This window comes from Podospora pseudopauciseta, chromosome 4, assembly GCF_035222475.1.
Source record: "Podospora pseudopauciseta strain CBS 411.78 chromosome 4, whole genome shotgun sequence".
Lineage (NCBI taxonomy): Eukaryota > Fungi > Ascomycota > Sordariomycetes > Sordariales > Podosporaceae > Podospora > Podospora pseudopauciseta.
In genome coordinates this window covers 2,755,100-2,766,721 of record NC_085894.1, presented here as the reverse complement: position 1 = coordinate 2,766,721, position 11,622 = coordinate 2,755,100, and the positions used below count along the sequence as shown (strand labels likewise).

Sequence of the window (11,622 nt, the reverse complement as noted above, 5' to 3'; positions counted from 1 at the left end):
TTGAGCCCGACGTGGGGGTCGAACCCACAACCTTGAGATTTCGGAGTACTCCTTAAGAGTCTCACGCTCTACCGATTGAGCTAGCCGGGCGGCTAGTTCCAATTGATGCTACAGCTGATGAGATTTTGCTTTTCCATAGGAATATTTGCAGGCCCAAACATCCAAACTATCCTTACATAAATCCGCTTATTTTCCAGCGGCATAACCCTCCAAGGCCCTTATGACGGCATGAACCAGTAGTGTCTCAGGCAAACTTACCTCAAGCAGAACCGAGCAGACGGCAGGCTCGTCAGAGCCGAATCTGACAGACTGGAACCCTGCACGCCACCACAACGAGAACACTGTGTGGTGTGCAAGAGCCCTTCACTGACTTCACAACATTCTCACATCTCATGAAAGTCTGAGGCTAATGAAATAATGTATAGTCGTATCTATTCTTGACAGGCTCACATTCCATCATATCTCTCATTGCTCGTATTTACCAACAGTTCTGGGAACCACTTGCCCGGCTCACAGACAGCACCCATACTGTGATCGAAAGCCTCGGCCAACACGTATAGCGTAGGTACTTAGTTTGGATATCTGACTTCGGGTTTAAGTTTATGAGCCTCGTCATTTCTCGTGATAAAGAACCCGCAAGAGTCATGATGCTCAAAATCTCAACATCTCAAAGCAATCGGGGTGGAACGCCTCCGGTCAGTGGAATGGGAAAGCCAAGATATACGTTCTTTCCAACATTGTACGAGCGTTCACAGCTGCAAAATTTCAAACCAACTATATACGTGGTCATATGTCAAAGTTTTGGGTCACCTGCCTTCTCGGTGTGTATTTCGGCAGCGAGCAGAGCCCGTGTAAGTCGAACCACATTATCTCGCACCCTAACCCTCTACCCTTTCACCGTCGTCATCCAGGCCGGAGGAAGGTGCACTCTACTCAGCACCCCTCCGATTCTGGGGCATGGCTCATTTTAAAGTTTAAGGTGTGATTCACAGAGCTTATTTACTTTCCACGTGTGACTGTTTACTACCCCGAACTTCCAAATCGATGGCGACTACCACATCAGGACATCGGTCAGGGTAAGCGTCAGATGGACCCCACCATCAGGCACCCATGAACAGCTTCAACTGCCGCTGCCACGCATGCATTGCGGGGCGTGCCACAGGGCGACAGACTTAGGCTGCGCCCGGCCCGTTCCTTTTGAGAAGACAGTCAGATTCCAACCCGGTACCGCGCTGGACTTCCTCACGCATCTTCCATCCGGCACCTCACTCCCTGTAGGACAACCCAGGTACGCTCCAACACTTTTCATTGGTCCCCCAGGGCGGCCCTACGACCCAAGCCGCATTGCGCAGCATGCTGAATCACGGCGTCGATTGGATTGGTGACATTGGCTAAGGCTGTGTGTCCTCTCCAAAAACAGTGCCAAGCGCGTGTTTAGCTGACCACTGTTGTACACACATCGGTGAGAGCGAACAGACTACTACACAAAATCTGCCCAGCGAATTCTTGTCCGCCTCCCTCCAACCCGCCTTTTCGACTTCATTCGCCAGTCCTCCCTGTTTCCTTACCAATTCTAACCGTTCAGTTTTGCCAAACCGGCCACTCCTCCTCCTGTTCGTGCACCCTCACACAAATACTGAGCGCGGCTGTCACTGCATCCCCATTTCAAATCTTTTCTCCTCCTCCTGCTGCTACTACTACTACTACTACTACTACTACTACTACTACTACTACTGCATTTCGTCACTCAACAGACACCCACCGGACACAGGACCTGGTTGTGTCCTGCGTTGCGGAGCCTGTCACACAGGCACTTCCCATGTCGTTCGATTCGGCCAACAGTAGCCAGTCTATCACCCAGTCACAGCCTATTACGCTTGATGAGTTCCTAGACTGGCGAGACGACGAGCACTTCATCTGGGACGAGGACGGCCGTGAGACGGGCGAAGCTTGGATCCGGCCAGTGGAAAGAGCAGGGCTTGATGATAGCAAGCACAAGGTCTTCCACCATGCCAATAAGGAATATATCAGGGCCCCCCATCCGTTCATTCAGATCGGCGAGCAGCTTGGAGAATCTGGAACCACGGTCGTATACAAAGTCAATGTCCCTGAAGGATATCCATATCGGCGGCCACTTGCCTTGAAGATTATCACTTGCAAGGATAATTTACGGCCACCCGGGCCTGACAGCCACGTCAGGATGCTGGCCTTGGAGGAAGTAAGGAACATGGCCTCGATCAAACACCCCCATATCGTCGTTTACGTGGCCAGCTTTGAAGATTACTGCATCTCAACTGGGGTGAGGAGGCAGCAGAGAGCGAAGGTCAAAGCTATCAGAGTTGATCAACAAATCAAGAAGCACATACTGGGCATCGCCATGTACCCTCCAGCACAATGCAACCTCCGCTTCTTCATGAACCACATCATCAACAGTCGCGAGCCGGAAAACGAGGCCGCCCTGCACACGTATTTCGGATGCTTGTCACAAGCCGTGGCATTCCTCCACAGAAGTAACATTCGAATCCGGCACAAAGATATCAAGCCCGAAAATATTGTCATTGACGATTTTCTTCTTCCCGTATTAACAGATTTTGGCTTATCAAAGCACTTTGAGACCGGTCAGCACTCGGAAGGACCCACGCCCAAGACACTCAAGTACGCCGACCCCGAGGCCATCAACGAAACCCAGCGAGACGAGCGGTCCGATGTCTTTTCCCTTGGATGTGTGTTCCTAGAAATGGCCACCACATTGCTGGGGCGACCGCCTGATTTCGCCGAGCAACAATTGAGGACGGACAACCTGGGGGAGTTCAAGTACTCGGAGTCCCTCGAACGTCTTGATGCCTACCTCTTCCACCTGTGCCAGATTGCGGACCGGCTCATCGACAGCAACCCCAAGAAGGCCGAGTCGGCGGCTGCGATCAAGGAGATATTGCCTGTGATCCGAGCCATGATGGATGCGGATTTTACTAAAAGGCCCATGGCTCATGACTTGTATCCGTTGTTTAGACGGTTGGCGATTGCAGGGGGCGCGGGCGCGTGTGGGAATTGTGAGGCGGAGCGTGAGACTGGGAGGGCCGTACCGAGGCTGCGACGGACTCGCACGGGGAGCCCGGTTATGACGAGGACGGCGACGATGAACACGACTATTTCTCTGGTTAGGAGAGGAAGCACGATGAATGGGTTGACTGGGATGGTGGTGCATGATAGTCCTACTGATGTCCAACACCAACATCACGGGTATGAGAATGTTCCACCGCAGAGTCAGGCGAATGGGAACGGGGTGAATGGCCAGGCCAACGGGAATGGGACGTATGTAAATGGAAGCCAGGCTCGTTGACGGGTCCGGCAAATGGTTTCATGGCGTTTGGTTTTTGTTTCTGGGTCGAGATAGTGGAAGGAAGGAAAACGGTGCGCGCATTTTGGCTTCTTATAAACAGTTGTGCATAGGGGCAAGGCAAATCACTTTGGAGTTTGAAGGGGGAAGGGGATTAGGGGGGCGAATTGCATGGTGGACAACCCAAAACATGAGGATATGTACCGGGATGGAAAGTAATAGCATAGGTAGCCTGGGATGGGCTATGAAGGGAAAGGGGGGTGGAGGGCATGGAAAGGTGGCCAAGAAAATGTCCATGTAAATATCTTCTTAGACAGGGGGTGTATATGTATGTATTGAATAGTACCACAGAAGGATGTTGATGATCATGGGTCTCTCACGCAAGATGGTATCCAGAAACCGCGCCTTGATAGATAGTTGATAGACCTTGAAAAGTACCGAGTAAATAGGCTTTGTAAGATAGCTGAGAAGTGTTTTAGAGAGAATTAGTTTGACCATCTTTTAAGCCCCCAAGCTTTTCTCCCAGCATCTTTCCCCCTCTCCAAAAAAGCGCGGCCATCAACCCAAGTGAACTGCCACCCCGTATCTTGCACACCTACCTGAACCTCACCGCAAAAACTAATGATCTCCAGTGACCCCCTTTCCCCGAACACCATAATAACCGCCCTTTTCCAAGCCACACACCCTACCGCTTTCAAGCTCCTCCCTCCTCTGGCCAGAAAACTCACAGCCGCTCATACTCTCTCCTACCTCCAAGTCTGTCCCATTCCCGAAATGATACCATAAACAAGTACCACACATCCTAAGGAGGCGGTCAGAACCCATCTCGTTGGCCACCAGATGAATAACTGTAGATCTTGACTCAAAAATATACATACACCTAGCCCTCATGCTAAGGTATGTCCACGTTAGAGACCACACCCAGCAGATCCCTAGTAATCACAAACATCACACAGCAAGATCACACGAGTAACGCAACAGGCTAAGCAAGCAAAAAAACTCCAATAGTAATTACCACCATGCGTGCGCATATATTTTCTAATGTACTATGTTTGAAAAAAAGGAGGCTATCCCAGACGGACCCTGCCTCCATGTCAAGTATTTTGACCGGATCAACCCCCCACCGACGAAACTCCGGCTCCATCGCAACAAAGAACTGAAGGCACGGGGCAAAAAGAAAGATGTCACAAAAGCAGCTTTTTCAACGGCGGACCCAACTGATATAATCAATAATCCATTATCCACCAACAAAAAAGGGCTACACGTCAAGAACGCTTCCAAACAGGGTTAGTCATCCTTAAGCCAACAAACGATCCGTCGACAAGCCGCCTAGTGGATGATGCTCAATATCAACGCCAGCATGATCCTGTGGGCCAGCCGCCGGCAGTAGAGGGGACACGTCGTTGGTGTTCTACTCCTCCTCAGCGGGGGCCTCCTCCTCGTACTCCTCCTCCTCCTCATCAACACCAGCATCCTGGTATTGCTGGTACTCCGAAACGAGATCGTTCATGTTGGACTCAGCCTCAGTGAACTCCATCTCGTCCATACCCTCACCAGTGTACCAATGCAAGAAAGCCTTGCGACGGAACATGGCAGTAAACTGCTCGCCAATGCGCTTGAAGAGCTCCTGGATAGCAGTAGAGTTACCGACGAAGGTTGACGACATCTTGAGGCCACGGGGAGGGATGGAGCAGAGAGCGGTCTGGACGTTGTTGGGAATCCACTCAACGAAGTAAGACGAGTTCTTGTTCTGCACGTTGCGCATCTGATCCTCAACCTCCTTCATAGAGACCTTGCCACGGCTAGAAACAGAGTCAGTATACTTTGGAACTTGCTGGTTAATCAATGAAGCCTGGCAAAACTTACAAGATGGCAGAGCAAGTGAGGTAACGACCGTTGCGGAAGTCGGAAGCAGCCATCATGTTCTTGGGGTCGAACATCTGCTGGGTCAACTCGGGAACGGACACGGCGCGGAAAGAGTGGGCGCCACGGCTGGTCAGGGGAGCGAAGCCGACCATGAAGAAGTGGAGACGAGGGAAAGGAACCATGTTGACAGCCAACTTGCGGAGATCAGAGTTGAGCTGGCCGGGAAAACGGAGAGAAACGGTCACACCGGACATGACGGCGGAGACGAGGTGGTTGAGATCACCATACGAGGGGTTAGGGAGCTTGAGGGTGCGCATGCAGATGTCGTAGAGAGCCTCGTTGTCAATGCAGAAGGTCTCGTCGGAGTTCTCAACAAGCTGATGGACGGAGAGGGTGGCGTTGTAGGGCTCAACAACGGTGTCGGAAACCTTGGGCGATGGCACGACGGAGAAGGTGGCCATCATACGGTCGGGGAACTCCTCGCGGATCTTGGAGATCAAAAGGGTACCCATACCGGCACCGGTACCACCACCAAGGGAGTGGGTGATCTGGAAACCCTGGAGGCAGTCGCAGCCTTCGGCCTCACGACGGACAACGTCGAGGACCTGGTCAACGAGCTCAGCACCCTCAGTGTAATGACCCTTGGCCCAGTTGTTGCCAGCACCGGACTGGCCGAAGACGAAGTTGTCGGGGCGGAAGAGCTGGCCGAAGGGACCGGCACGGACAGCGTCCATGGTGCCGGGCTCGAGATCGACGAGGACAGCGCGGGGAACATACTTGTTGCCGGAAGCCTGAAGGAAGAAAGGTGTTAGCCATGATATGGTGATGTGACAGCGGTGAAGGCATCGTGTTGGGTATGTACCTCGTTGAAGTAGACATTCATGCGCTCGAGCTGGAGCTCAGAAGTGCCGTTGTACCTATGGGAGCGGTGAGTGGTTATTCGAATGATGCGAGGCCCGACGATAACACATACACGCCATTGCTGTCCAAGCCGTGCTCGCCGGAGATAATCTGCCTGTAGAAGGTGTCAGTTTCAATCACTTGTGATATTATCAACTCCCAAGTCGCAAGCGTGGTTTGACATACCAGAAGGCGGCACCAATTTGGTTACCCTGAGAGGGCAGTGTCAGTACGGTCAAGCTGTGGTGGTAGACGGATTCGAGTCGACCGGTTACTTACGCACTGACCGGTCTGAAGATGGACCTGTTGAAGAGAAGACAACGGTTAGCTATCGTCGTCATGATATTGTTTACTGCACCATCGCCATGGCAGCCCTCGGTCGACCTGAGGTCGTCCCAGGAAGCTCTGCTGCGGCGTGATCCCGAGGGTGGGGTTTTGGGTCAGGGACCAAAAAAGCCACAGGGACGTGTCTTTTGGGTTCTCGGGCATGGAGCTGGTGATAACTTACAATCTCACGCATTTTGGCGGTTTGACTGGGATGGTGGTTTACGACTTTGACGATAAAGAAGTGAAGAAGGCCGAAGGTGGACAGCAGACGACGTCGGGTCTGAAAAGCAGCCGGTGGAGATTTTGGTAGGGGAAAGGAGAGATTTGTTGATTTTTGGGGGCAAGGAAATGAAAGGCGACGACTGTTCACCGCTGCTGCCACTGCTGCCAAGTGGGGATCAGGCACCACCAATGGAACGAAGAATCGGGGAAAGCCCCAGCTGCCGGGTGGTCCCTGCGTGGTCCATTGTTTACTCTCATTCGCCAGATTCGGGAGGGGGAACCACGACGCGCTAGTCGCGTTTGGCCCAAACTAACCTCACACACCAAGCCTTTGAGAACATCTTTGACAACACATCACCAGACTGGTTTTGAGGGATATGTTATTATTGATATCAGATGCTGGCTATGGGGATAGGAATTCACCGTCATGCATGGATATGGCCTTTATAATCCGTATCACAAGTTAAGCAGCGGAAGATGTCCCGGCCAGGAACGACTCAGTTCTTTCGCCCGAGAGCAACATGGCAAATGATTGGATCTGATAATTGTTCACCCATCTCAATATCATTCATCATTATCCGTATCAAACAAACTGCCCGATATAAGGCACACAATGCTTCAAAAAAAAACTTCTGATGTTCATATCATTTATGCTATATAATCAAACTTAAAGGAGTTGCTTCGCAACACCAGCTGCATCGGCTTGTGCAGTAATCCTCTTCTTGTAAGCCTGGACATCACCAGGGAACTTCTCCACCGTGCCATTATCACACACCCACAACGACGTGCACACTGTCTGCAACATCGTAACGTCGTGAGAAACCATCAGCACACCGCCCTGGAACTGCTGTAGAGCCTCGGACAAGGCATCCATGGCCTCAATATCCAAGTGATTGGAAGGTTCATCCAGAACCAAGATGTGAGGGTTGGTAAGCGCCAAACAAGCAAAAGCAACACGAGACTTTTGACCACCAGAAAGAAGTTCCATCTTTTGCAGACCAGTTGTGCCAGTGATGCCAAAGGCACCCAGCTGGCGACGGTACTCTTCATCCGTCCTGCCAGGGTAGGTCTTGGCCATGAAGGTGACGGCACTGGCATTGAGATCAAGAGCATCGACGTGATGCTGGGCAAAGAAGCCAATACGAAGACGAGGGTTCTGAGTGATGGTGCCGGATGTGGGCTGTAGCTTTCCGATGAGAAGCTTGAGAATTGTTGTCTTACCAGCACCGTTGGGTCCAACAATACCAATTCTGGAGTCGAGCTGAACATCCAAATCAACATTTCTGAGAAGAATCTTGTCTGGTGTGTAGCCAAAGGTGACCTCGGACATTTGGACGATTGGTGGGGTCATCTTTTCGACATCTGGGAACTTGAAGTGCACGCTGTACTCAGCCTCAGGAGGCTCGAGAACAGGCATCTTCTCCAACTTCTTGATACGGGATTGAGCTTCCGATGACTTGGCGGCATTGTAACGGAACTTGTCGATGAAGGCCTGGAGATGGGCACGCTGTGCCATCTGGTTCTCGTACTCTCTCTTGGCCACCTTTCTCCGCTCCTCCTTGGTGGCATAGAAGGACTCGAAGTTGGCACCACGGTAGTAGTCAAGACGCATGGAGTGTTGATGAATGATGTCGGTTGCCACCTCGTTGAGGAAGGCTCTGTCGTGAGATACGACAAGAACAGTGCTGGGGTAGCCTTGAAGGTAGTTGGAAAGGAAGGTGATAGACGGGACGTCCAACATGTTGGACGGTTCGTCGAGAAGCAAAAGATCAGGCTCGCAGAAAAGAGCTCTAGCAAGAGCCAGACGCATACGCCAACCACCAGAGAATGTCTTGGTGGCAAACTGCTGTCTTTCAGGTGAGAAACCAAGACCAGCCAGAATACTGGCAGCCCTGGATTCCGCTTTATCGGACTCCATTTCGGCAAGCTTGCCCTGGATATCACCAAGCCGGCTGTCAAGGGCTTCACGGTCCTTGTCTAGTCTCGCGGCATCCGTTGCAGTGTCTGCCATACCAGAACGCTGGGCTTCGATGTCTGCCAGTTTCGTTGTGATTTCCTGTTTATCTTGTTAGCAACTGCCCTAATAGGTTGGGAAAATTAAACATACGGCCTGTTCCTTCAACAACACCTTGCGCCAAACATCGGCATCCAACACGGCCTGCAAGGCTGGGGTATCATCACCCATAATCTCTTGCTCGACGTGCAGAATAGAGATATGAGTCGGGATAGGAACCTCTCTTCGAGACAGAGCTCTCAGAAGAGTAGATTTACCCACACCGTTGTTACCAACGAGACCGTAGCGGTGGCCATAGGCAAGAGTCAAAGTGGTATCGGTCAAGATTCTGCTGCCACCAATCGAGACATCGATGTTGTCGATCTTGATATCCTTTGACTTGCCGCTCTGGGCACCACCCAGCTGCAGCGGGTTGACAGCCATGTAGAAATCCTCATACGACTGAGTGTTATCTGGTTGGTTAAGGAGGCGCGAAGCCTCATACTCGACCGTCTTGTAGGTCTTCTTGCTCTGCTTGGCGGCAATCTTCCTCTCGGCCTTCTCGAGCTTCTTCTTATCGACCTTGGACTCGACCTTCCTGACATTGGCCGACTCCAGATCAACACCACCAGTGGCGACGGCAAGAGTCGACGACATGTTCCTTTGCGAGCTCACTTGAATGGTCTGGTCCAGACGCCGGACGGCAGGGCCTCTCCTATCGAGCTTGTCGGTGGCGGCAGCATACTTGTCCACCCACTTCTGAACGAGACCTTGGATCTTCTCTCGCTGAGCAGGGCTGGGGTTGCCAGAGGCAGAGACGAGCAGGTCGGTGATAGCAATGGCAGCCTCGTCGAGCGGAGACGGGCCGGTGGCCTCCTCGTCCCCGGACCCGGACCAAGCTGTGGAGGCATGGGTCAGGTAGCCGGCCGAGTACTCGGAAATCACGGGGTCGATGTTCGGCACGACCGATCTGATTTCGGCGTCCATGACGGGCGGTAAATCTGGGGTGATGCAAATGTGATTGTGGCGTTGCTTATCAGATAGGGTAAAATCACCACTTGGCCAGCTTCTGATTGATATCCTTCAGTCTCGTTTGAATCGTATGCCACTTGTGCAATCGGGTGCTGTTGCATGCTGAGAATTCTCTGGAGCGGAGATTGTCGTTGTGCTGCAGCCGCCGGTCAGCTGGCGGTCTTGGCCGCTGATTGGTCCATGTTCGACAACGAAGAGCTGTCAGCTCGAGTTCAATCTTCCAAACTTCCAGAATGAGAGGCATCTCCGACATGATCTCACTTTCTCAGTCTTCCGTGTGTTCTCTGCAAACGAGGTTCTCTCGGTGTTCACCTCATCAAAACCACCATCATCCCCCTAAGCGCCGCCGTTTGTTAACGTCGCAGACAGGGAATCTTCATCACAGCTCCAACCCCAGCTCCAACTCTAGCACAGTACATCTTACTCCCTTGTCGACACTGTCCAACCTGCCCTGTGCCCAGCAAGGCGAGCCTTGGCTTTTCCAGAAGTGGAATGACGCGATCGGAAACGCGGCTCAGGCCGCTTCTCTTCTTTTGCGCGACTGAGCGTGTTGCACCAATCGCTGCGTGTCGTTCCAACCCAAGACCACTCTCTCTATCTACAACGACGGCCCCTCTCCATCAATAGATTCTGCCTCTCTCGCATCTCGCATTTTGACTGGCAGGATCTGAATTAGGATTTCTCCCCATGTTTTCATGTTGGGTTTGTTGGCCCGTGAACCCCCCAGAGCCTCCTTTTCGACAAAGCAACACAACTCGGCTACTTGTTCTTCCAAGCTCCTTGATGACTGCAGCAAAGACCCTCTCTCAAACAAGGAAACATCATACGAATGCTACTACAGTCCTCGGTGAATACCCGGCGCAGGCGGACAACCGAGCCCATATATCAGAGAACAATTAATGTTTCTTTTTCCAACCCGTAAGGCCGGGAAGCAAGCTGTGGTGGCCCGGTTTCACAACTGTCTTTCCTTCCTTTTAGCCATGATCTTTACGAGGGAGGTTTTTTTGACAACAGGAATAGGTATCTCCACCACAACGTTGAACTTCCTCTCCTCCAACAAAGCATTGCTCAAGCAGCATCAGGTGTTTCGTCTCCCCTTGTCCTGCCTTGCCTGCTGGCATGCCCTGGCTTGTCAATTGTTGGATGTTGGCAAGCTCCGGGGAGGGGTTTTCTCCACAGGGCAATCTCTTGGAAGTGTCTGGGGTTGTGACTACAACAACGTCATCGGGTTTTGGGGGTTGTATCCGTAACCTTACCTATACTCACGGATTGATGCCGACAATGTGTGGAAAACCGATGAACTCGATGCCCGCTCCCGCTCCGAGATAGCGGCGGAAGTAAAACAAATCGTACGTAAGGACAATGGACGGGGCTGATGATCCGAGAAGGACGGTAAGCACTGGCTGGCGGTGGAGCCCGACCAGGCATCACATCAAGTCAAAGATCCCACAAACATCGAAAAACGGTCAAAACACACTAAAATCAACTGTAATTTCGTGCGGGGCTATCCAAACAACGAATATTTTAATCACCTTCCACCGAAGTAGTTAATACTACCTATAACTATCTCTAACCACTACTGTTTCCACCCTGCCCGGCCTGTGTAGTAGATGAAGGCTTTAAGGCTCGTATTACTAGGCTAGCTGTAATTGCAAGACTAGTAGCTGTAGAATTGGCTGTTGAATTGGCTGTTGAATTGGGTGGTAGTTTTGAATTAGATAGTGTGGTGATGCCGCTTAAGTTGTAACCCTGCCTACGTATGCGTTTTAATATTTCTCGAAGCTGCGATGTATATTGAAGTATTTCTTATATTGAATCTCCAGGTTTTTCCCTTCATTTTGCACTTATTTTGGCTTATTTTGACCGACTTTTGGCCTTGCAAATGTGTGTGGTTGTGCATGTGAGCTGCCACTGGTGATTTTGATGTTTTTCGACGGAAATGCCA

General features: G+C 51.6%; 3 protein-coding genes and 1 non-coding gene across 4 annotated transcripts; 1 reads left to right on the top strand and 3 right to left on the bottom strand.

Moving 5' to 3' along the window:
* Window positions 1–3: 3 nt before the first annotated feature.
* On the bottom strand, window positions 4–90 carry QC763_0068380. The gene has a single exon. It is a non-coding gene; the product is annotated as a tRNA-Lys (tRNA).
* A 1,729-nt stretch (window positions 91–1,819) lies between these two features.
* QC763_407620 (uncharacterized protein) lies at window positions 1,820–3,340 on the top strand (the record flags this gene model as incomplete). Its single annotated transcript, XM_062912400.1, has 1 exon — window positions 1,820–3,340. The coding sequence occupies one exon, from the start codon at window positions 1,820–1,822 to the stop codon at window positions 3,338–3,340; it is 1,521 nt and encodes a 506-aa protein (XP_062765974.1).
* Window positions 3,341–4,336: 996 nt separating this feature from the next.
* Window positions 4,337–6,805, bottom strand: TUB2 (beta-tubulin). The gene is made up of 7 exons (XM_062912401.1): window positions 6,612–6,805; window positions 6,383–6,406; window positions 6,290–6,315; window positions 6,177–6,218; window positions 6,066–6,120; window positions 5,204–5,994; window positions 4,337–5,139 (listed from the first exon to the last, which is right to left on the bottom strand). The coding sequence occupies exons 1-7, from the start codon at window positions 6,621–6,623 to the stop codon at window positions 4,749–4,751; spliced, it is 1,341 nt and encodes a 446-aa protein (XP_062765973.1). The 5' UTR covers window positions 6,624–6,805; the 3' UTR covers window positions 4,337–4,748.
* Window positions 6,806–7,268: 463 nt separating this feature from the next.
* Window positions 7,269–10,036, bottom strand: GCN20 (ATP-binding cassette, regulator of translational elongation). The gene is made up of 2 exons (XM_062912402.1): window positions 8,760–10,036; window positions 7,269–8,708 (listed from the first exon to the last, which is right to left on the bottom strand). Exons 1-2 carry the CDS (start codon window positions 9,630–9,632, stop codon window positions 7,320–7,322), a joined length of 2,262 nt encoding a protein of 753 aa, XP_062765972.1. The 5' UTR covers window positions 9,633–10,036; the 3' UTR covers window positions 7,269–7,319.
* Window positions 10,037–11,622: the final 1,586 nt, after the last annotated feature.

Bases quoted from the DNA above. Each gene is read 5' to 3' on its own strand.
- TUB2 (XM_062912401.1), bottom strand. The intron at 6,219-6,289 runs GTATGTCAAACC...CACCTTCTACAG, and splicing joins CAAATTGGTGCCGCCTTCTG to GCAGATTATCTCCGGCGAGC. The intron at 5,140-5,203 runs GTAAGTTTTGCC...CTCTGTTTCTAG, and splicing joins CTCACTTGCTCTGCCATCTT to CCGTGGCAAGGTCTCTATGA.
- GCN20 (XM_062912402.1), bottom strand. From the start codon at position 9,632: ATGGACGCCGAAATCAGATCGGTCGTGCCGAACATCGACCCCGTGATT. The intron at 8,709-8,759 runs GTATGTTTAATT...CAAGATAAACAG, and splicing joins TGTTGTTGAAGGAACAGGCC to GAAATCACAACGAAACTGGC.